The sequence below is a fragment of the Manis javanica genome, chromosome 8 (genome assembly GCF_040802235.1).
Source record: "Manis javanica isolate MJ-LG chromosome 8, MJ_LKY, whole genome shotgun sequence".
In the NCBI taxonomy this organism is placed as follows: domain Eukaryota; kingdom Metazoa; phylum Chordata; class Mammalia; order Pholidota; family Manidae; genus Manis; species Manis javanica.
The window spans coordinates 101,546,286-101,570,152 of NC_133163.1; the positions used below are offsets into that span (position 1 = coordinate 101,546,286).

General features: G+C 44.3%; 1 protein-coding gene across 2 annotated transcripts in view; it reads left to right on the forward strand.

Annotated features, from left to right (window-relative positions):
• The first annotated feature begins 299 nt into the window (after positions 1-299).
• Positions 300-23,867, forward strand: part of TMOD2 (tropomodulin 2) — a 51,664-nt gene continuing 28,096 nt past the window's right edge. The window contains exons 1-5 of one of the 2 annotated variants that reach the window (XM_073211856.1): positions 300-485; positions 13,614-13,811; positions 15,126-15,282; positions 19,636-19,758; positions 22,765-22,851. In XM_073211856.1, the coding sequence (XP_073067957.1) occupies positions 13,686-13,811; positions 15,126-15,282; positions 19,636-19,758; positions 22,765-22,851 (493 nt within the window). In that variant the 5' untranslated portion in view covers positions 300-485; positions 13,614-13,685. The remainder of the gene's footprint in view (positions 486-13,613; positions 13,812-15,125; positions 15,283-19,635; positions 19,759-22,764; positions 22,852-23,867) is intronic. The other variant, XM_017652866.3, reaches the window with a different exon arrangement.

The window sequence follows — 23,867 nt, forward strand, 5'->3', positions numbered from 1 at the left end:
TCCTCCTTGCGCCCCCAGGCCCTCGTAAAGCCAGTAAAACCTAAGTCTTAACAAGGCTTCCACGTAAAGATGCTCACTCACCCTACTGCTTTTGTCACCCTCCCAATTATTAGCCCCGAGCTTCTCCAGAGAGTCTGCACAGCTTTTTCCCCAGGCTGAGATCCTCCTCTCCTGCAGAGCGGTTACGGGGTCAGGACGCAGATTCCGGAAAAGGACACCCGCAGGAGGGGCGGCGGGGGTTGAGGTGGGGGGATACCAGGGCGGCGGCCACGGGCAGGGGTCCCGCCTCCGCGCGGCCCGGAACTACGCTTCCCAGCCTGCCCCGCAGCAGCCGCGCACCCCGGCGCCGCGCCCGGCCCGGAGCCGCCTGTTGATCGCCGCGCTCGCCCCGGCCACGGCGCCGCCCCTGCTCGGCCGACCCCGCTACCTCGGGGCTGACAGATCGCCGACCCACACCGCCGGCTCCGGGATGGGCACACAGACGGGTGAGCGCGCCGGGGCGGGTGAAGGCCGCCCCGGGCGGGGCGCTGTCCGCAGTCCGCCGTCCACTGCCCGCAGCGCGGGGACGGTTGCGCCCTCCCTGCGGGATGGAGGATGCTCCGCGGCATCGGGGGGCCGGGCGGGCGCGTGGAGCCGGGGCCGCCTCTTGCCTCCCGGCCCGGGCGGGCTGCTCGGTGCGGCGCGGGCGGGAGGCGCCTGCCCGGTGTGGGTCCCGCGCCCCGCACTGCGGCCCCGCAGCCTCGGCAGCCCGCCGGGCCGCTGCAGTGAGGGCGCGGTCTCCTGTCCTCGAGCAGGGCTGGGTTTTTCCACGCTGGGCTTTGTTCCCCACTTTCTCCTCTCCTGCGACCGTTTGACACGCTCCTGGAGCCTAATGCCTCTCGCTGCACGGCTAAAGGAGGCGGCGGGGAAGGGTGGACACCAGCTGGCGTCTTTTTCTAAGATCCCTGGAGCTGTCACCCGCAGGGCGTTTCAGCGCCCGAGAAAGCATTCAGAGAGAGGCCTGATGCAGGTCCTCCAGACCCTTATTTTTTTCCTGATTAAAGTAATTATAGCATATGCTCCCTTGAGTCTTCCTAATTTTTCCATGTTGGTCTGCAGATATGCAGATCAATTTTAAAATAATAATATTAATAAAAGGCTCCTAATGGAAATTTTTACTTAAAGTATTCAAAGGTGGGGAGGTGATGCAGGCAAAATGCAAATTAGCAATGAGGGAGGTGGTGAGTGCTGCGGCTTAATCTTGCTTATTGCACATCTGTATCACGATGCACTTTGGAAGGGAATAAAAAAACATCGAAGGAGGTATTTTAAAAACAGGTTCCTGTCCTAGTTCCACCATTAAGGAGCTGAGGGACTGTGGGCAAGTTCCTTCACCTCTCTGAGCCTCTTTCTTCACATAAAATGGGGCGTTTGGGCGAAATGATTTCTAAACCTCTGTTCTTCCAAGAGTCTCTTAGCAGAGAACTGAAGAGATGTGGGTGCTTCTGCTCCACACCATTACAAAAAGCCTGATTGTGACAGAACAAGTGGCTTTACCCTAATGAGGAGGAAAGATTTTTCAGAGCTTAGGCAATCTGATATTTTTAAAAATACAACTGATTTCTTCTACTCTCTTCCTCTCCTGTCTATGTCTAAGCCAACAAATGTGCATTACCACTGTTTTAACTTTCATAAATTACTGCAAATTGGTAGGCAAATGACATTTCAGGGTTTTTTGTTGTTGTTGTTTGCTTTTCTGTTTAATTTGCTGAAAGTGAAGTGATGAGATCAACATGGAAAGGGAGAAGCAAATGCACCTCAGCGCTGGGCCAGAGTGGGCAGATGTGGTCAGCAAGAAGGTGGGGAGGGAGCCACAGCAAGAAGTAACCAGACTGCATACATTGAGGAAAGAGGATGGATAGTGATGGGCAGGGTTTGAATAATATATACACAATAGGAAGAATGGGAGAACCAGAAAGCCAGCACTCTGCAGACCTGAACATAACTGATTCAGGCCAGGATTCATCCATGGGTGTAAAACCTTTGAGTGAAAGGTTGTTGGAGAACAGAATTTTCACATTATTTCCAAATATCTCACTTAGATTACTTAGGGAAATGGTGTCCTTACAATGGAGAGATCAGGAGGTCATTGCCTTAGACTAGTGACTAAGCTTACCGGCACCTATTAGGAGCCTCTTGTTGGGGTGCAATAAGGTGATAACTATCTATGTCGTGTTACTACCAAAAAACTGAGGGTTTGGGGGGTGAGGGGAGGGAGTATTGTAGATTAAAATATTCAAATGATGTAACAGCCAATTGGGAAATGTGAACTTCAGATCCTAGATCAGAAATAAATAGCTATACAAGATGATTTAGAGACAGTTGGGCAAATTTGAATATGGACTGCATATTAGATAATATTATGAGATTACTTTTCAATTAGGTGCAGTAGTGGTACTGTGGTTATGTGGGACACTGTCCTTATTCTTTCAAGGTGTGACTATTAGAGGCAAAGTGTCATGACATCTGCAACTTTCAGCTGGCTCAGGAAAAGGGAAGTATAAGGGTAAGCCCAAGGAGGTAGCACATGATGCCAGTGGGCGAGTCAAAGAGAATGGTATACAGGTGTTGATTGTACTATTCTTTTGCCTTTTCTGTAGATTTAAACTTTTTAAATTGAAAAATGGGAGGAGATGAATATAACAAATAAATAAGGAGGAAGGGTTGTAAAGGACCATGTGATTAGTGATAGACAGGTGCAGTGAATCTGTGACTTCAAGTTCTATTGGACGTATGGGTGGGCTCAGGGGAAGTCCCCTTTTTGGTTCATCTTGGCCACAGTCAGTCATTTATTCTTAAGGCACTGCATCCACTAACTCCATCATTAAGGTATTAAAAATTCCCAAACCGTAGAAATTCTACCCCTCCCCAAGAACCATCCTGGAAGTGCTGTCCCTTTCCTCTCTGTGTTCAAGATCCTGTCTATGTAGAAGGAAGTTCCAGGTGGTGGTTTTTTTTGAGTTAGGAGAGTTTTGAGGAACGAACAGATCCAGCTTTCTGACAGACAGAAGTTGCAGGGTTTCTTCCCATTCCCTTTATTTGCAAAACACATGCAACCAAATGTTTTCCTTACAGACTATCAGTAGTTCAAAGAAACGTGTGCAAGTTCAATAGGAGGCATGTGCAGAAGAGACTCCCTATTACCAGGACAAGAAAACAGAATCAACTCTTAAGGCATAACACTTAATTTTAAATCTTTTGCTGCAAGGATATTTTTGCTATATCTGAAATATATACATATGTCCATTTTTATGTTTTGCTCTTCTGTTTGGCATCAAGGCTACCCCATCTCTTTCATGTGTGTTGCCAGCACTTCTGGATTCCCCTAGTGACAGCTGGGTAGGGTGGGGAGTTGCAGTTCAGCCTTAGGTTCGTGGGTTACAGGAAGTCACAAAACAGGGTACAAGGCTAGCCATGCCAAGCCTGGATATGAGGAGTAAGGAGCAAAGCTGAGGTACCAGCCCTAAGAAAGAACCAGGAGGCCTCTCATCAGAACGATTGGAAGGCTCAAGTCTAGTGAACTGGACTGTTCTTCAGCAAGTATGTGCAGGGGCAGCCACTTTTGTTGTTTATAGCTGACAACCATTCTGACCAAGCAGTGCCCATTCTGTACCAGTTGCTGAATATTTCACATATCATGTTGGTAAACAGTCATCAGTCAAGGTGCATGTAGTATCCATAAGTCATAAGAAAGCATTGATCAAAACCAAGCTAGGATACAGATGCCAGAGAAAGGAACAAGATAAATGGGTCAAAGAGTGCACAAACAGGCAGAAGCCAAAAGGGCACGTGAATCAAAACACAGAAAGCAGGGAACCCATTGTGCCAGTTAGGAAGGGAGAAGCCTATAACTTCTGAAAGGCAAGGAGACCGAACATTGCTAGAACCCATAGACAGTTAAAAAATATAAGATACACATGCCCAAATGGAAGGCAAGGATATAGACAAAAGTCAAGAAACAGGAACTCCTCAGAAGACAGAGAATAGGGCCAGACAAAGAGATAAGCCACAGCAGGAAGTAGGACCTGCCAAGAGAATTAGAAAGCAGGTGTCAATCTAGGCACACAGTAAGACTTCCATGCTAATAGGGTTCTGTCCCAGCCAGGAAGCTTCTGGACTATATCCTGCCCAGGTAGAAAGCTCTCTCATACTTTGGCCAGCCTACACGTGGCAACTTGCTACTCCTAGCGACGCTGACCCAGGGTCTGATGCTGCCTTTCCATATACAACAGATCCTGACAAGGTACAACGAATACCCCGAACAGAAGATTATCCCCAGACCAAGGACATAAGAGGAATAGCTTTGACTGCATGTGCTAGGTCGAATAGCTTTGACCACTGCACCTGGTACACACATTGTCACATTTAGCATCATCTCCACTTTCTGAGATAATACTGTTCTTTGCCTGTTTTGGAGAGGTTGCCACTTGCACACAGATCTGTAACTGTCAGACCCAGGGCTGGCTGGGCCGTGCTCTTCTGAACCTGGCAGGAGGTGATCACTAGTGGGCACACTGGTTTAAAAGGAGACTGTTTTTAAGCACAGTTTAAGCTCTGGCTCTGGCACTTAGTAAGATTGGGAAGTTAAGAACAAATAGTCTCAGATATAAATTTCATTCTGATAAGATCTATTCCTTGTTCCATTTTCAGTTTGTTTCTTACAATTGCCTTGTCATATTTTTGCCTGAAATTCCTCCTTCTCTATCCCTCATTTCCTGCAAGTGTTTCCCAGAATACGGCAGGAACCATTTGGTTGTTTAAAAAAAGAAACAAACTTGACCGGGCCATCTTCAAATAGCTAGATTCCAAAACACAGGCTATGTGTTTTGTACCCATCTTTGTGTTTGCCAGCAGCTAGAAAGGAATTAAATATACAGGATACAGGATCCATCCTGTCTTGGAGGATATACTGATATGCTGATTTTCTTCTAATTTACAAGTTTTAGAAAATATAGATTTGGCTCTTGTTCAAATTGGTTCACTGATTATTTAAAACTCATTATGAAATACTGTAACTATATAATACAGAATGATAACTTCATGCTTACCAACTAACCCCACTTGGGAATAAATCATCACCAGTATAGTTGAAGCCTGAGTCCCCCTTCTGTAATCAGATCCCCCTCTGCTCCCAATGTGGTGTCTGTCCTTTCTGTGAGCAGTCCTGTGTAGCCTTCCTAGAAATTCATGTACTCCAAAGCAATTTATGGTACTGTTTTGCCCATATAAAAAGCTTTTCACTAGATTTTTCAGTGTATTTTTGTTTGCTCTTTCATAAAAATTAGTTTTTGGTTTGGTTGGGTTTCATAAATAGGGCTGCTTGTTTTGGCTTTGGTTCTAAGTCCTTGTGTGTAGGCAAGGCCAAAGGCTGGGCACTTTGGGCTGTATCTGATGTTCCTCTTATAACAGAGTTACACAAATAAGGTAGTGGAAAGAGAAGCAAAGAAAGCCATTCTCTGTGTTTTCCCTCCCAGGGCATGTGTGTTTGGTAACAGGATGAGTTGTCAAGGGCCCTCATTATCCTGCCTTCAGCTCAAGTTCTTACTGCTCTTTTCCATTTTCCTAATGCGCCCAGTGGACATGTCCACCCTGACTCCTGGAAACCTGCTTGGGCCCTTGCTTCATCCCAGTGTGTGCCTTAGTACTCAGCTGTATGCTGAGTGCTTGTGGTAGGATGGACACTCTGCTGCAGGTGAGGCTGTGGCTGTGCCTTGCAAACTTGCCACTGAGGCATTGCTAACAGAGAACAAATGTGAACCTTTGTGGGCCCAGGTCAGGGCTAAAGCAGGCCAGCCATGAGCCAGAAATCTGCAGTATGATTTAAAGGCTATGTGAATGCTGTGTTCTCTTCCACAGTGTATCTGTATTTGTTATTAAAAAGCAATAACTAGCCCTCCCCCTAATCTTCAACTCAAAGTCATGTTGCAAGAAGATGTACTATTGTTCTTCCCTCTGGCTTTGAGACTTAGTGGTACAATGGCACAACATATACAGTTTGTTTAATGGGTACTGTTACACAGTATTAAATTTATCTGTAACTACTTAACTAACGTCTCTTGCCTTCCTAAAGTGTAAGCTCAGTTGGGGCACAGGATATCATGTTTTGTCCACTGCTGTTGTTCCAGCAGAATCAGGAAAAAGCTGGCTTTCAACAGGTATTTATTGAATGAATATACAAATCCAAGCTTGAGAAGCCCAGGAATGAAAGAATTTTGATATTATCATTTCCCTCTGGGAATTTGTGATGTAGCTGGAGAGAGAGCCATATATGTAACATACACGATAAGACAATTTACTGAGAGGGCAAGGGATGAACACCAAGTCAGTTACATAGACAATGTGAATTTAAGAAAAGGAAAAACTTCCTCAGGCTTAGGCAGCCTCAGAAAGTTCCGTGACAGAGAGTGGAGAGTGGAGGCAGGGGACTTAGTGGGGTGAGCTCTGGAGCAGTGGAACATGTCACCTCTCTGAGCTCATTTCCTTCATTTGACATTTGTTGTGCAATATTTTTTATGGCTACTCTGGCTCAAGACCTATACTGGAAGCCAGGATTATAAGTGCCTAAAACTAATAGAGTCCCCACCCTCACAGAGATTAGCAAGGAAGACAGAGATAAAACAAGCAATGGTAGTAAAGTCAAGGAGAGCTGTGTCCAGGGGTGTTCAGCTGTGCCATGGGGGCGGGAAGTGACACCTTGTCAGGGTGTCTGAACAAGGCCTCCCTGAGGAATTGAAGCTTACATTGAGACTGAAAGTGGAGTAGGATAGCAGTCAGCCATGGCGGGGAGGGGGCCCTGTCCAGACAAGCATGATCCAGGACTTGGAAGTGGTCCAGGATGCTACAGCCAGGAGGAGATGGGGAGTGCAGTGAAGGAGGAGGTGGCTGAGGATGACAGAAGCCAGACTGTGAATTACAACCTCATCCCCAAGGCAATGGAAAGCCACTGGAGAATTTTAAGTAACTAGAGCAGAATTATGTTAGAAAGATCACTTTGGCCATTTGTATGGCAGGGTGAGTAGGGCTGGATGTGGCCATGCAGACAGTGAAGTAGGTGTATTCTAACACGTTCAGGTAAGGACAGGTTGCGGTGATTGATGGGTAGGGAAGAGACAAGGAAGAGAAGGTGTCAAGGATGACTCCCTTGGTTCTTGGCCAACTTCCTGAAATAGGAAATTCTAGAAGAGAAGCTGGAGAGAAAAATGATGAGAATACTTCTAACAACTGAGGTGCCTGAGGCAACCAGGTAGGGAGGTCAGTTTGGAGATTTGAAATATATGGGTCTAGCCCTCAGGAACAAAGTCTGAGATAAAGATAAAGGGATTGGGGGGATCTTCAGGATGTGGAATATAATTAAAACTTTGGAGGCAGTGAGTTCCTCAGAGAGAACCGTAATGTAAGGAAAGAAGTTATAAGACAAGACCACAAGGTATGCCAGTATTTAAGGTGCAGGAAGAGGAATTGCCAAAAGAGACCAAGAAGGAATGATCAGAAAGGGGGAACACCATTGATGTTGATCTTTAAGACGTCACTTAGCTCTGTCATTATGTGGTCCTACAGAGCTGGGATTTGAGCCAGATCTCAAAAGCAGACCACATGAATAGGCAATAAGATTAGAGAAGGGCTTCCAAGTAATATTACTCTAACAGTCAAGGCCCCAACAAGAAACAGAGGACACACTCAAACCAACTGATTTGAGAAAATGTTAATAGAAGCCTATTTACAAAGACGTAGGGAGGGTTTAGGGAATCCAACAAGGCAGAAATCTGACCCTAACCACAGCAGGGAAACACTCCCAGGCCTGAAGTCGGCTGAAGGAGAGGACAGTCTGAGAGGATATGTGGCCTCTGGACCAGCCTCCTTCTCTTCCTGCCCTCCAATTTCCTGCTGAGCCCTCTTCTTGGTCAAACAGGGGCCAGAAAGCAAAGGAGCCCATTGATGCAGTGTAAATACATCATCTTCCCGGGGTACACAGCAGGATGGGAGGGGAAGGGGCAAACAGAAGAGATCCAGAACAGTTACTTTAGGAAATGGAAGTGTATGGGTAAGAGACTGTATTTCTTTCCTCTTGCTGCTGACAAAAATTCAGTGGCTTTAAACAACACAAATTTATTATGTTACAGTTTGAGAGGTTAAAGCCCAAAATGGATTTCACTGAGCTAATATCAAGGTGCCAGTAGGTCTGATTCTTGTGAAGCCTGAAGGAAAGAATCCAATTCCTTGCCTTTTCCAGCTTCAGGAGGCCACCCACATTTCTTGGCTCTCAGCCCCTTCCTCCATCTTCAAAGCCAGCAGCTACATTACTCTGACCCTCTGCTTCTGTCACCGCATCTCCTTCTCCAACTCTCCTACCTCCGTCTCCCACCCTTTAATGGCCCTTCTGATTACACTGGGCCCACTCAGATAATCCAGGGTAATCTCTCTATTTTAAGATCCTTGACTTAATCCACCTCGTCCCTTTTACCATGTAAAATAACCTATTCCCAGGTTATGGCAATTGGCATGCCAACATCTTTAGGGGAGGATTATTCTGCCTACCAGAAAGAACTCATAAGCCTCTTTGGCTGGAGTAGAGGGATCCCTGGGAAAGTAATGAAACAGAAAACAGAAAGGTCAGATCAAAGCCAAATTATTGGACCTTTGTATGTTAGATTATTTGAATTTCATTCTGTAGACCAGAAGGAGCCATTGTAAATCTTTAACCAGGGAAGTGGCTTATTAGCAGTGTGAAGAAAGATGATCTGATCCTGGTACTCTGGTGGCTTAAAGGGAAGAACAGAAGCCTTCCAAGATACAATAAGAGTCGTCCACGCCCAAAAGAACAAAGGCCTAGAGCAAGAGTGACCAGAAGTCACAGTGTGAAAAAGTGCTGTGCAATCCTAAGAAGGAAGAACAAACCTGGGGGGATTATGCCCCCTGACTTCAAGCTCTACTACTAAGCCACAGTAATCAAGAAAATTTGGTACTGGCATAAGAACAGACCCATAGATCAATGGAACAGACTAGAGCCCAGATATAAACCCAAGTATATATGGTCAATTAATATATGATAAAAGAGCCATGGACATACAATGGGGAAATGACAGCCTCTTCAACAAATAGTGTTGGCAAAACTGGACAGCTACGTGCAAGAGAATGAAACTGGATTACTATCTAACTCCATACACAAAAGTAAACTCAGAATGCATCAAAGACTGAATATAAGTCATAAAACCATAAAACTCTTAGAAGAAAATACAGGCAAAAATCTCTTGACATAAACATGAGCAACTTTTCCCTGAACACATCTCCTTGGGCAAGGGAACCAAAAGCAAAAATGAGCAAATGGGACTACATCAAGCTAAAAAGCTTCTGTAGAGCAAAGGCACCATCAGCAGAACAAAAAGGCATCCTACAGTATGGGAGAATATATTTGTAAATGACGTATCTGACAAGGGGTTAACATCCAAAATATATAAAGAGCTCACATGCCTCAATACCCAAAAAACAAATAACCTGATTAAAAAGTGGGCGGAGGATATGAAGAGACACTTCTCCAAAGAAGAAATTCAGATGGCCTACAGGCACATGAAAAGATGTTCCATTGCTAATTACCAGGGAAATGCAAATTAAAACCACAGTGAGATATCACCTCACACCACTTAGGATGGTCAACATCCAAAGACAAGAAACAACAAATTCTGGTGAGGATGTGGAGAAAGGGGAACCCTCCTATGCTGTTGGTGGGAATGTAAAGTAGTTTAACCTTGTGGAAAGCAATATGAAGGTTCCTCAAAAAACTAAAAATAGAAATACCATTTGACCCAGGAATTCCACTCCTAGGAATTTATCTGAAGAAAACAAGATCCCTGATTCAAAAAGACGTATGCACCCCTATGTTTATCTCAGCACTCTACATTAGCAAGATGTGGTAGCAACCTAAGTGTCCATCAGTAGATGAATGGATAAAGAAGTGGTACATATGCACAATGGAATATTATTCAGCCATAAAAAGAAAACAAATCCTACCATTTGCAACAACATGGATGGAGCTAGAGGGTATTATACTCAGTGAAATAAACCAGGCAGAGAAAGATAAGTACCAAATAATTCCCGTCATTTGTGTCTTATAACAACAAAGCAAAGCTGAAGAAACAAAATAGCAGCAGATTCACAGACTCCAAGAAGGGACTAACATTTACCAAAGGGAAGGGATTGGGGAGGGTGGGTTGGGAGGGAGGGAGAAAGGGATTAAGGGCATTATAATTACCACTCACAATATAGGTAGGTCACAGGGAAGGCAGTGTAGCACAGAGAAGACAAGTAATGACTCTATAGCATCTTACTGTGGTGATGGACAGTGACTGCAATGGAGTGTGTGGTGGACTTGATAATATGGGTGAATGTTGAAACCACAATGTTGCTCATGTGAAACCTTCATAAGATTGTATATCAATGATACCTTAATTAAAAAAAAAAGTACTGTGCAGTAAGAATTTATAGGAGGTGCTAACCAAGTCTAGAAAGGTGGGGAAAAATCTAAGGGTGGTCTGAGTTTTGGAAATGACTGGCTGGTAGATTAATGGTATGATCTAGAAAATCAGGAGAGCACATCTCTTTCAGGGGAAGATGTGGAGTTGGAGTATAGTTGTAAAATCCTGAAACAGACATACAGATCGAACCTTACCAGCTCTAAGATACCACTGATTATAAAACACACCAATATTTTATGTGTCATTAAGAAAAAAATGCCATATGCTTTCTTAAAAATATAATTTTTACTTTATTGGAAGAGCTGTTTTAGACTTAAACACAGATTTTTGAAATTCTTTATTTTACATACATTAAATTGCACATGTTTAAAGTGTACAGTGTGATAAGTTTTGACACCTGCATGTACATATGAAACCATCACCACAATGAAAGCAGTGAACATATGCATAACCCCAAAAGTTTCCTCACGCCTCCCCTTCCTCCTTCCTCCCTCGCTCCCATCTCTAAGCAAGTACTGATTTCTTTCTGTCATATAGATTAGTTTACATTTTCTAGAATTCTAGATAAATGGAATCATACTGCATATGTTCTTTGGGGTCTGGCTTCATTCATTCAGTGTAATTATTTTGAGGTTCATTGATACTGTATCAATAGTTCATTCCTCTCAATTTCTGAGTAGATGCCATTATGTGGGCATGCCACAATTTGCTTATCCATTCACCTACTAAAGATCATTCTGGTTGTTTATAGTTTTTGGCTATTTCAAATAAAGCTACTATAAATATACTTAGATTTTTGAAGCCATATGTCACCCCTGGGCATCCATAAAAAGGGAAAATGCAAGTGAAATGAATTGGTTAATATTCTTAAAATTTCTTCACAGAGTCCAACTTTTTAAATCACTTTTTGACTCATAGTTATCAATCTCTGTTTTTTCCCACACAATATCTCCTCTGTATCATCAAAAGTAGTAATTTTTTAAAATCTGTGAAAGAACTAAAAGCCATTAATGCTGAGCTCTTAAACCCACTCAAGAATTATGTGGAACTAGCTTAATCTGGACCTTCTTTTGGGAGCATTGGTAACACACCCGAGTCACCACCTCTCCATTAGGTTTTAAAAGAGTGTTCTGTGATTCTGAAAAGTATCTGTTTTTTTCCAAATCCCTGACACTCTTTCTGCTTGTTGTGAAGCAGATGCTTTTGATACCTATGTGCAGGTAGGCAAGGACAAGTACCTCTTGACTGTTGCTGGGCCAACAGTAATTGGAGGACCACCAACTGTAAAACACATCTCAAGTTCAGAATGTTAAATGTGGGAAACTGTGATTCTTTGAGTTCATTAAGTAGGGTAGTTCAACCGGTTTGATTGATGGTTAAGGGCCTGGCAAATTGAGATGCTTGTCCAGTGTTACAAGATGAATTGGTGGTAGCTGGGACCAGAACAAAGTGTATATGACCCAGGAGGTCTCTGAAGGGAAAGAGAGTGACATTGTATATGGAAAAGACCCCTAAATAGAAAAAAACCACAGACTTGAACATGGTGAGCAGTTGAATTAATAAGGGGAAAGAAGCAAAATTCTAACAGCTCTTAAGTGTCCACCTACAACACATCTCTTTTTATGCCAACCCATTCTTTATTCTTAACCTTTTGCATTACCTTATTTAAAAAAAAAAAAGGCCTTCTCAGATCATTCCTCTACTTAAAAGTTGGTGGCTCCCCATCTCCAACAGAATAAAGCTTCAGTTCTTCAGCAAGGCTCATTCATAGGGAGCGCCCATCACACATGTCCCTTCTGCATCTCATTTCTTCCCCCCCACCCCAATTCTCCCCTTTAGCCACACCAACCAGTCACCAACAGATCATCTACTTTCTTATCTTTGTGCCTTTGTTTCCAGTGTTCCTTTTACCTGGAATGACCCATCCCCAGCCATATCCCCCTTATGACTCTTCAAGCCTCCAACACAACCTCTTTTTCACAGATTCCCCTCAACCTCCGCTCCTCTTACCCAGTGATTATTTCCTCATGTGTTTTTAAGTCTACTTTATATGCTGTTTCTGTTACAGTATTTACCAAGTAGTGTTATTCCAGTTTGTGTGTCTCACTGAGCTGTGATCTCCTTGAGGAAGGTGTCATAATTATCTTTGTAGTCCAGTTTTCTAGAGCTGTGCCTGGCAAACAGTAGGTATACAGCAAATATTAATTGCTTTTAAAGGTCTGACTGATGTTAATACCACATAAGGAGAAACAGTTCAGGACATTGCTATTTCCTGAATGCAGTTTTATCTTTCTGTATATTATCTGTAAAATCCTCTGCAACAAAGAAGGTATTTCATAAAAATTTCATTTTGAGTGGAAGTTTAGGAGGTAGGAGGTAGAAAAAAGGAGGTCAAAAGGAGAATGGACTAGTAATATAAAGAATTAGGGAGGATGCCTAAGGAACCAAAAAGGATATGGGACTGGAAAGAATGGGAGATGAGGAAAGAAGAAAAGAGAAAAGTGTAAAGTATATAGCCAGAATTTGAGAATCATGCTTAGTTTAATTGCAGAGGAGTTAGACTAGACAATGCTTAGCACTAAACAATGCTTTCTTAGATGGACCTTCCAAACTCTTTGCTGAATGAACCCCATTTTGTATTCTTCACAATCACTCTCTCCCTGAAAAGACATAAGTATGCCACTTATAACTGCCTTACAATTAGTACATTGTTCTTCCTTGTTTTCTGTGGAAAGCCGGAGGAGGCAGAGTAGTGGGGTGGAAAGCTGCTCACTACCCTGGGAATCAGAAGGCCCAGCACACCCCAGCTTTGGCATCTCGAGCAAGGGACTTAGCCCTTCACCTTCAGAATCTCCATCTGTAAAATGGGATATTAAAATCTGTCCAGGTTGCTCTTCCAGGCTTTTTGTAAAGATCTAAATAACTGAAAAACATAAGTAAGAAGACACTTTGTAAGTTGTCAAGTTGCCCTGCAGATGAAGGTAATAGTACCTTTTTGTTGCATCATTTGTCCAATAGAGAGAATCCTTTGGCAGATAGCATAGCCCTGTCTCCTGTTGATAAGTGCTGTTTACAGAAAGGAGGTAACAGTCTCTTTCTTATTAGCAGTACTCTGAAGTCTCAGGAAGCTGGCCCACTTTAATGCTCAAGGCCCATGAGAAGGGCATATAAGAAGCCATGGCACTCCCTTTTCAAAAAGAGCTGGAGAAATACAAGAACATTGATGAAGATGAGCTGCTTGGCAAACTCTCAGAAGAGGAACTGAAACAGTTGGAAAATGTTCTTGATGACCTAGATCCCAAGGTTAGTGACCTGATCTGACGTAGTGTGGTTAAAATGATACACGATAAATGCATGGCTTCATCCTTAAACAGTAGTGCAGAAATCCCTTAGCTCCAAGTGCAAATTCTGTGTTCTTCCTCTGGTTGGTTCGGGGTCACTTACTTTTACAGATTCAAAAGAACCTCAGTAACTTCTATATGATATGGCAAATGTATTTCTCAAAAGCCAGCTTACTGTAGATGGAGAAAAGTGTTTTCCATTGCTTGAGGAAGGACTCATCTGACTTAAAGAAAAAGAAAGTAAAGAGAGAAAGAACAAATCTAACCAAGTTTCTTCTCTGAGTCATTATAGTCTGCTTAGCACAGAAGCCCTTGAGGTAAATGGTATTATTCCCATTTCCTAAAGACTTGAAGAAGTAATTTACATAAGCTCTCATACTAGTAAGTGTCAGAGATGGCATTTAAACCATATATTTAACCCCAAATGCAGGTATTTTTTATATCTCATTTCTTTAAAATGCATAAATAACTTGAACTCTCTGGTGATCCCACAACAATGGGTAGATTAGAATAACTGTAACAATAATATCAGGTACATTTAAATGGAGCTTCTAATACTTTTGTGAGCTCTTGAAAAGCTAAGTAGCTTGTTACAGTGTTTGTTTAATGAGTACTTTCTTCAGCCCTGATGATACTATCTTAAACTTAGAACCAGAGGCATCCAAAATAGTGATTTGATGATAAATAAAGATGTCACTAAGCACTATTTATTTAATATTCAGATATGGCAGATACTTTGGATGTCATATTTACTTTAAAAAATAAAGTATTCTGTATTTTTTAAACTTGAAGAAGGAATCTCTAAGCTTGATCAAGCAGTTATCAACACCTACCATAATACTCACTTTCCCAGAAAAAGAAGTTAGAACTAAGAGGGCAGAGCCAATGCTCCTTGTCAGAGTCCCCATGTGCCTTCTGGGGAACATGATGGGTGCAGACTGGCCAAACCTAAGTGTGATCTGTGAGGGAAGAGGCCATGAAAAGCAGATGGCCTTTTGCCACCACATTCAAAAAGGCAGTTGCAGAGGGCTTGGCGGCTGCCCCAGCCACTGTGTTCCACCTGTGCTTGTTGGGAGGCCTCCTCCCAGCACAGGGTATTGGAGCAAGTAGGGCCTCAGAGATGTGCCGGAGATCCCAGCCCTCAGCTCATACCTACACCTCTGCACAGGTATGCTTGCCCCTGCTTCCCGCAGGTGCACTGGGGGGTGAGATGGGGAGGGTCACAGTATCAGTCAGGCAGACCCCTCCCTTCCTGCTCACACTCCTCTCTCCTCAGAGTGCCCTGCTGCCAGCTGGATTCCGGCAGAAAGACCAGACCCAGAAAGCAGCCACCGGCCCGTTTGACCGTGAGCATCTGCTCATGTACCTGGAGAAGGAAGCTTTGGAACAGAAGGACAGGGAAGACTTTGTGCCCTTCACTGGAGAAAAGAAGGGTAAGGACCTCCGTGTCTTGGGACTGAGTGCTCCCCATGTGTTGTCCTAGAGGATGCATGTCGGTGTGCATTAGTCCAACCCACAGAATGTGCACCACCAAGGGTGACCCCTAATGTGAGCTGCGGACTCAGGGTGGTGATGACGTGTCAGTGTAGGTTTAGCCATCGTAGCAAACGTACCCTCTGCTGAAGGATGTTGTTAGACAGGGAGGTTGTGAGTATGGGAGTGGAGTATGTGGGGACTCTCTGTACTGGCCCCTGTGAACCTAAAACTGCTCCAAAAATAAAGCTTATTAATTTAATAAAAAGAATTGTGACAGAATATGTATGCTAATGGAATGAATACTTAAAGAGTGTAATAGTACTTAAATTAGTTCTATGAAAAAAATCTTAGGCCTCAAAGAAAAAGCTTTGGGAGTGTGAAGTGGCATCGTGCCTGAAGAGGGTCCGTAGGCATAGGTGTGTTTCTCTGAGCCTGGTGATTTACCAACTGCAGAAGGCCCCTCAAGGCCTTTCTACTCCACGTCTAGGATGGCTCTAGCACCAGACCTCTAACCTCGGACATTGCCATCAGAGGCCAGTGCAGTCAGCCATTCACTCACCTGGCACCTACCAGGCACCTCCTCTCTGCAGATCCATGTGTCAGGTGCTGGGACCACAGGGAATGAGACCCTTCCCTGTCCTCAGGAAGCTCATGGGCCAGTAGGAGATAGACTCTGATAGACCTGGGACGGCTCTGAGGAGCAAAGGGATGTTTCTCAATGCCAGGACTGAGCTGAGAACCAAGATAGGAAAACCCTCCACCTTAGCTCACAACCTTAAGTTCCCCTTTGGAGGAAAAGTGGGTGCCAGTAGCCCATCCAAGTTCCTCAGCTATGGACAACAGGTTGGGCCCATAGATATGAATTGAATTGTTGATAATTTTATATTAATTATCATCTTTTTAAAACACAAATCAGATCATGTCACTTCCCTGCTTAAAGTCTCAAATCCTTACTCTGGCCCTCAAAGCCCTGGGAGAGCTCACCCCGCCTGTCTCTGACTACATCTCTCCTTCCCTCACTAAGCCTCAGACCCACTGGCTTCATTTGGTTTTCAAACCTGTTGAGTCCTTTTCCTATCCCAGGCTCTTCTCATGGACTCTTCCCTCTGACCCACATCCCCATTCCTCACATTCTGCACGTCCTGGCTTACATGCCTGGGCCTCAAGCTTTCCCTGAGCTCTCTGTCTAAAACAGACCCCACCTTTCTGTGGTCACACGCATTTGTTACTTTCACAGCACTATGACAGTGCCCACCATTTTGTTTATTTACTTTGGATTTTGTGTGTTTTCCACATGAGATTGCAATCTCTGCAGTGGCACTGTGTCTCCCTGCCGTCCTGGCACAGAAACTGGTGCAGGAGAGGCACCCAATAAATACAGGTCCAAATGAGCGCCCATACTGTGACCCAGGGAAGCAGGTGCACCATGCCTCAGCCGGCACATGTCAGCATGCTTCCCCCTTCTCTTATGCAACACGCTGTCTCTCTAAATCTACAAGCCTGATGGATCGTGCGCCCTTGATAATGTCATTTCATTAATAAAGTAACGTTGAACAGTGATAAATTGAGCAAATAGCCAAGGGTTACCATAGAAATATGGAGCCGTTTCTATGGCAGCATAGTTGCTATTGGACTAATTTAACTGTGAATGGAAAAATGAACAATAATGTCAAATCTTCAATAAAATCCCAGTTAACATCCAGGATTAGGGTAGTGACAGGATAAGAAAGCTGTTGTCTTCTATTCTCAGAGTAGAGGTCTGAGGGGCAGCAATGGGAAATTACCTCTTGATCCAGATTAATCTACAGATGGTTCATGGGGGAGTTGGGAATGCAGGAGCAATCTGAGGAATAAACGGAGACCCAAAAGGGATATACAGCCACACTGTGTAGCTTTGGAAAAGGTGGAGAAGCAACACGATTGAACAGAATGAGCAGAGAGCAAGTTTTGCAAAGGGCAGGAAGATCAGAGAGAGGAGTCCACAGGCCCCAGAAGGACCAGTGAATGGTCTAGGAGCAGTGGGAAGCCTCAGCGGAGAGGCCATGCAACCTCAGTTCTGAATGCCGTGGGCTCTGGGCCCTCAGGTTCCTGGGCTGCATTTAACTCTCCACGGTAGCTTTACTCACTTAGAGCTTGCTGTTTGGCTGGCTGCTCAGCACGGCTGTACAGCCACAGCTGTCCTGAATGCTGATAGCTGTGGGTCACCCATACACCTACTGTTTAGAATAGTACTGGGAAGGAGGAACTTAGAAACGTATTTTGACTCTGGACCCATTATCATCTGAGTCAGAAAGAAAATGCTGCAGGCTGCAGATACTGAAAATGAAGCCTGGGATGAGCTCCAGTGTCTGAAATGATACCAACTGGTTCATCTTTTTTATTGTTATCTTCTGCCCATTCTCCTGTTTTGTTTCCCAGGGCATTTTCCTTCTTGTGGGAAATGTGGCAGCATATGTGATGCTGAGGCAGGAGGTAGGATGGTCAATGGTAGAGAGCTTGTGGCCAGATACCCGAGACTGACCACAAGCAGTGATCTCTTTGGGGTGCCCAGCTCTGCCTGGCCCCTGTTTACCTGCCCACCCATTTGAAGATGTGGTAAACCACCAGGTAGTACGTGGCCCTTGTGACCAGGGATGTCTCCTGGAGGCTGTTCATGAGGGCGAGTTCCTGGCTTTGGAACCAACCCTTTCCTCTCCGACAAGAGTGGGCAGGGCCCCACTCGCCAGGGAGACCTGACAGATTGGGTCCTCAGCAGCTGAAGCTCTCATTCTATCCAAGACGCTCTCATTCATCAGAGCCGCTCTCCATCCTATCCAAGCTGACAAGGAGAAGGCAATGGAGGGGGGAGTCTTTAGGGAATTTCCAAAATTAGAATAGAGGAGACCAGTTTCAAAGATCATGCCAAGAAGTAAGAGCAGCTCCAAAAAAAGAGAGAAACCAAGAGTCAAAAGCCAGGAGAAATTGGGAAAGAGCATGAGTAGGTCTGGACTATTGCTGTGGTGGCTCCAGAGTGTCCTGGGTCTTCCTCTATGAGCCACTGCACATGGGGCACATGGGCGTATTGGCCTGGCTGGACGTTCAGAGCAGGTAACATGCCATCCTCCCAGGATGGAATCATCAGTGTAGAAGTTTGGGCTGGGGAGGGAGGGCATAGATTCAGAGGAGAGCAGGGGGCAAAATAAATGGAATCTCCATGATAGGATGAAGCGGAAAATGGTGACAGCGAACGTGTATGTGGGAAGCACAGAGTGCTCACTCCTCACAGCCCTCCACAAGCTCTAAGTGTGACGACCTTCAGTTCTCCTTTTTCAGTCAGGCTTTGGTGTGCTCTGGAGAGGTGGCTGCACTAGTCTGAGTAACCCTAATACAGCTTCCTAGTGAGCTGTCATCTCAGTGGAAGGCAGGAAACTCTGGGGCATTACCAGTTTATCCCTCAGGACCCCCTGGGGCTGTTTGGAGGCCTCTGCCCCCAATATTTGCAGGGTCCAAGAGAAGAATACAAAAAGAAGTCTGAGTGCCATTTTTTATAGAAAATTAAAAGCTAACAAATTGTTAAAATATGTTCTATCCTCCTACAAATATACCTAGAAGGCCAGTGTTCTCAGACTCACAAAAGTTTCACACAAGGATATGGGTTTGTCCTATTTGCTAGGGCTTCAGGCATACATGTATGACACCCCAGCCCACATGTCCCAGCTTCATCCATACACACCCACAGATGGCCTTCTCTTGGTCTGGGGGCATATCCCCCAACAGTGTGACCTGCCTTCAGGAGGGTGGACATGGGGAAGGATTCACACAGGCCCTGGAAGGAGGCCCAGGGCTCTTGGGCAGGGAACTCCCAGGTCAGGCACCTGGAGTATGGGCCAGCAGGTGGTCTATATTCTGACGGGAATGTCCCTTTGGCCCCGTGACTCATTCTTTGGTGGGTGAGTGGGAGGGAGGAGATTGCAGCAGAAGAGGAATGGAGTCGTGCCCTCCGAAGTATGGGCCCCACCGCAGGGGCCCTCTACCTCAGGTCTAAGGGCAATGCTGCCCATCAGTGGTAGGGAGATAGGCGCCACTTTTTTCCATTATGCTGAAGGACTCTGGTCTCCTCAGATGTCTGTACTTACTGCAGAATGCAGGACACCTCCTCTAATCAGGGGTCATTGATAGTGGCATCACCCTGCATTAAGGAATCCCAGTCGTATGTGCAGTGGCTTTACCCATCCAGCCCCTTGTAGCCAGAGCTGCCTTGTCTGGTGGTCTACTTACCACACGGTGACACAGCAGCACACAATGGTTTTTGTGTTTCTTTTGATTTCAAGGGAGAGTCTTTATACCTAAGGAAAAGCCCATAGAAACTCGCAAAGAAGAAAAAGTGACCCTTGACCCAGAATTGGAAGAAGCTTTGGCCAGTGCCTCGGACACTGAACTCTACGATCTTGCAGGTTAGTCCTCAGCTCTGGGAAACTCCCCTGTCTGGCCCTGTGATCTCCAGGCACGCACTGGCCCCCATGGCAGCAGCCTTTTCCATACCCGCGATGATCATTGTAATGCCAGGTTGACTTCAGCCAATATGTAGCTGTAAGACTTGATGCAAGTGACTTTAGCTCTCAGAGCAAACCTTATTTTGCTGGAAAACTGTATAGCAGCTATAAAGTGCCCCAGTAATACCCACCCAACAGAGCTCAAGAGTTGGAGAAATCAAAGCAAATAAATCTTCAGGACTGCTGAGAACTTAAACGATAAAAATAACAGCCCTTATGCTTTCTAAGGAGCTTTATATTTGACCTTGTATCATATTTTATCATCACAAAATTCCTGTGAACTTCTGGCCCTTCCCTTTTGCATTCTGATTCCCACTAACAGGCCTGGTAGCCTAACTGGGAGCAGGAGTAACTTACTGTTACATTTATCCAGTAAGTAAAGCCATATTCAGCCCCATCTGCTTATCTTTTTCTAGTTGTCTTAACAATAGCAACAAAATAGTAATTATCATTATTAGTACTTGAATTAGTTACACATGCACGTAGACAAAGCCCAAATAGTGTAAAGGAATATGTAGTTAAGATAGCGATAGTTCAGGGGTCTGCACACTGCAACCTGCCTCCTGTGTTTGTAAATAAACTTGTGTTGGAATGTAACCACAACAAAAAAAGAATATGTAATGAAAAGTGTCTCAACCTAATTACCCAAAGCCCCTCCCATTTATTCTATAGTCTTTGAGAAAGACTGCATGCACATACCAGCATATTTGTGCACTAATGGGATGTGTTTTCCAAATGGATGTAAACATGGACTATTAGAGTTACTAGGTCACCACAGGATAGAGGTGCTGTAAAAAACAGTCTATGAGCTCTTGCAAGAATTCTCACATTTTCATTCCTTTGGAAGACATGTAATCATAATAATCAATCTTCTTCCTCCCAGGAGGATCATCTATTCCTTATTCTAATAGCATGCCTACCATCTCAGCTACGTTTTCATTCCTTCTGTGCTGATATCAGTGGTCAATACTAAATTCGTACATTTGAATCTCTCTCGGAAGTCACTGCAGGAGCTGAGACAGCGGAGTCACAGTTAAGGTGCTTTGCAGTGATGAGTTTTCTTAGCCCCTTGTTGCTGTGGAGGGATCTGTTTTGGTTCCTGCTCCTCCCAAGGGTTACCTCGTGGAATTGCCCAAGGGGAGAATGTGGGGCTGGGCTTGAATTCCCAGGAAATGCCTAAGAAAGGAGAAAAGAAAAACACCCATCATTTGGAAGACAGTAGATCCTGAGACTCATGCAATAAAACCAGGGGGAAGATCCTAATGGAACACCAACTTATATTTACTCAGCTTCACTCCCTCCTCAGGTGCTCCTCAGAACTCAGGAGAAAGCCTGCCTGGGAGTGGATCTTTCTGGAATATCAAGAGCACACCCATGAGTAGATGAACTGACAGACACTGAGGTTTAGATAAGAAAGAGTATTGATGCCCTGCATATGTTACTGTGGCATATAGAGCGCAGAAGGACAGACAGTTCATCAAGGGGGCAGCAGTCAACCTCCAAGACAGCACCTCCCAGAGTGGCTGTGTCTCAGTATGGGCACTACTCAGAGGCTAATTCTCAGCACAGCTGGCCTGGAGTTTTGATCTTGTCAGTGCATGAGGAGCAGTCAGATGGGAGACAGGCAGCAGTGACTGATGCACAAGCTAGAATCACAGGAGACAGATAAAACAAAAATTAAAACTTGGCAATGGGAGCCAAATTATAGTTAGAAGTTGCTTAGGAGTCAAAGGAAGATATATTTGTTGGATGGTCTCAGGGGCCTACGTATATCAAATAGAGCATCTTCTCCCTAGACAATGCCAGAAACACAGCCACAAATTATTACTTACCTAACAAGAATTTGTGAAGCACTTAGAACACTATTTTGCAGATGAGGAACCTAAGGCTCAGAGGTAGCAACTTCCCAAGTCACACGGGTAGTATGTTACAGAGTCCTATCAAACTCTGGCTCACAGCCCCTGAGTGCCACCCTTAACCCCGAGATTTCTGGCTCTAAACATTTGCCCTTTCTCATGCTGCTGACGGCTGCCTCCCTCCTTCCAGTACGGAGATTACAGTACAGCTGATGAGGAGCTCTGACACACTGCTCTGCCACCTGTCAACACATGGTCTATTCTGGGACCCTCCTTGCAGGTGGCCAGTCTCCCCTGTGTCATTTCAGTAGCGAAGGGAAGCTGGGTGGGCGGCTGCAGCTCCAGCCTGCCGCTCTCCCCGCCCTCCCACCGCACCCCACCCTCCCCGCCGGCAGTGCTGGTTCTTGCTTACAGTGCTGCCTCCTGGTGCAAGCTCCCCGTAATACAGGAAATTCAAAATCTCAGTTTGCTTATTTGACCTCTTATTGCTGATGTCTCTTCTTTCTCACCCTGGATGCTCTAGATTGGAAAGAACAACAACTTATGGTATTGAAAGTTGAGATAGGGAGGCTTACCTTGAAGGAGGTCCATGATACTTCTGCTGTTTGCCTCTGGGAAAATGCATGCCATAATTTACATAATGTTAGATCATAAAATATCCTTAGACTCAGTTTTTTAAAAATTCTGTTTGCCTCACATTTTACAGATGAGAAAACTGAGAGGTTGAGAGTCTACTTAACTAGGAGGTCTACATAAGTTTTCACTAATTTGGGGACATAACTATGCCATTATCCCCCAGATCCTAAATGATTCCGTATGTACCATATAGTTGTAGAAAGACATGAAGATTGCTGGTGGTCTTGGAAGAAGGGTTTTTTCTTTAAATAAATTTGTTTAACACTACATGTAACACTCACTGTGCAAGACAAGGAGGGTCTGGAGATTATCTTTATGATATGAAGAATTATTCTTCAAGGGGCAAATTAACAATTTGGTCATCCTAAAATATTTTCCTAATTAATGTTTACTCACTGATTATATTTGCTTTTAGCTGTTCTTGGAGTACACAATTTGCTCAATAATCCGAAGTTTAACGAAGAAACAGCCAGTACTGCAGGTGGCAAAGTGCCTGTGAGAAGTAAGTTGATGTGTAATCTGTGGTTTGGTGAACTTGGGAGCCTCCAGGTATTGCTGGTAGGAGAGAAGCCTGCTGACTGGGCTGTCAGTGTATCTAGACTTCTGTCTTGCAGGCTTTGGAGGTGGATTCTGTCAGCTCACCAAGGATCACTGGGCTTTAAGCACTCAAACCAGAATACAGTAGCTGTTAATGGGAGCTCTGTCTGGCAGTATAACTGGTACCAATCAGTGTGTTTTGCCGAGAACATAACTCCCTTAGTAGGTCTGTTTGGTAAAAAGATAAAATTGCTGATGAAAGGGTTGCATAGTCAGCACAGAATGCCAATAGAATTCCCTGTTCTAATGATGTTTTAATCAACTGTAGTATTTGTGATAAGCTCCCTTCTATATTCAAGTGTGTTTTTGTCTCTAATGGGTGCTTGTCATTAGAATTTGAATTCCCACTTCTTGCAGAGGATGAAAGACACACTGGCATAGACATGCTGGCACAGAAAGTTACAGACCAATATCCTCTGTGTCAACATTTCCTGGAGAAGTGTACAGTTTATTAGACTCTTTCACTCATTTGTCAGTCATCTACTCATACCTACTATCTATCAGGAATGTTTTAGGCTTAGATAGAAAGAAGAAAGATGGTCTCTGCCCAAAGGAACTTATCTACCCATGGTGAAAACAACAAATAACCAGGTAATTCGCCACACTGTGATCTAGGTGCTGTAAAAGCTCACAGAACAACACAGCTTTTCTTAGCGTACATATATTTTATTCTCTTTGAAGGAGATTTGGCAGATGCTTTCTAGTCTCAGCAGCATATTTATAAACTATCACTTATAGTGGGCAATTTACTGGACAATGAGCAATATTCTCTCCTTTTTTTTAAGCATATAGTTGAAATATCTGTTTTTTCTAACTTGAATATCCAAGGATAACATTCAGAAAACATGTTTGCTATTAAGAGACTGGTGCAGAATATTCTGGGCTTTCATATACATATGTACGATTAACTTTTTTTAAGAC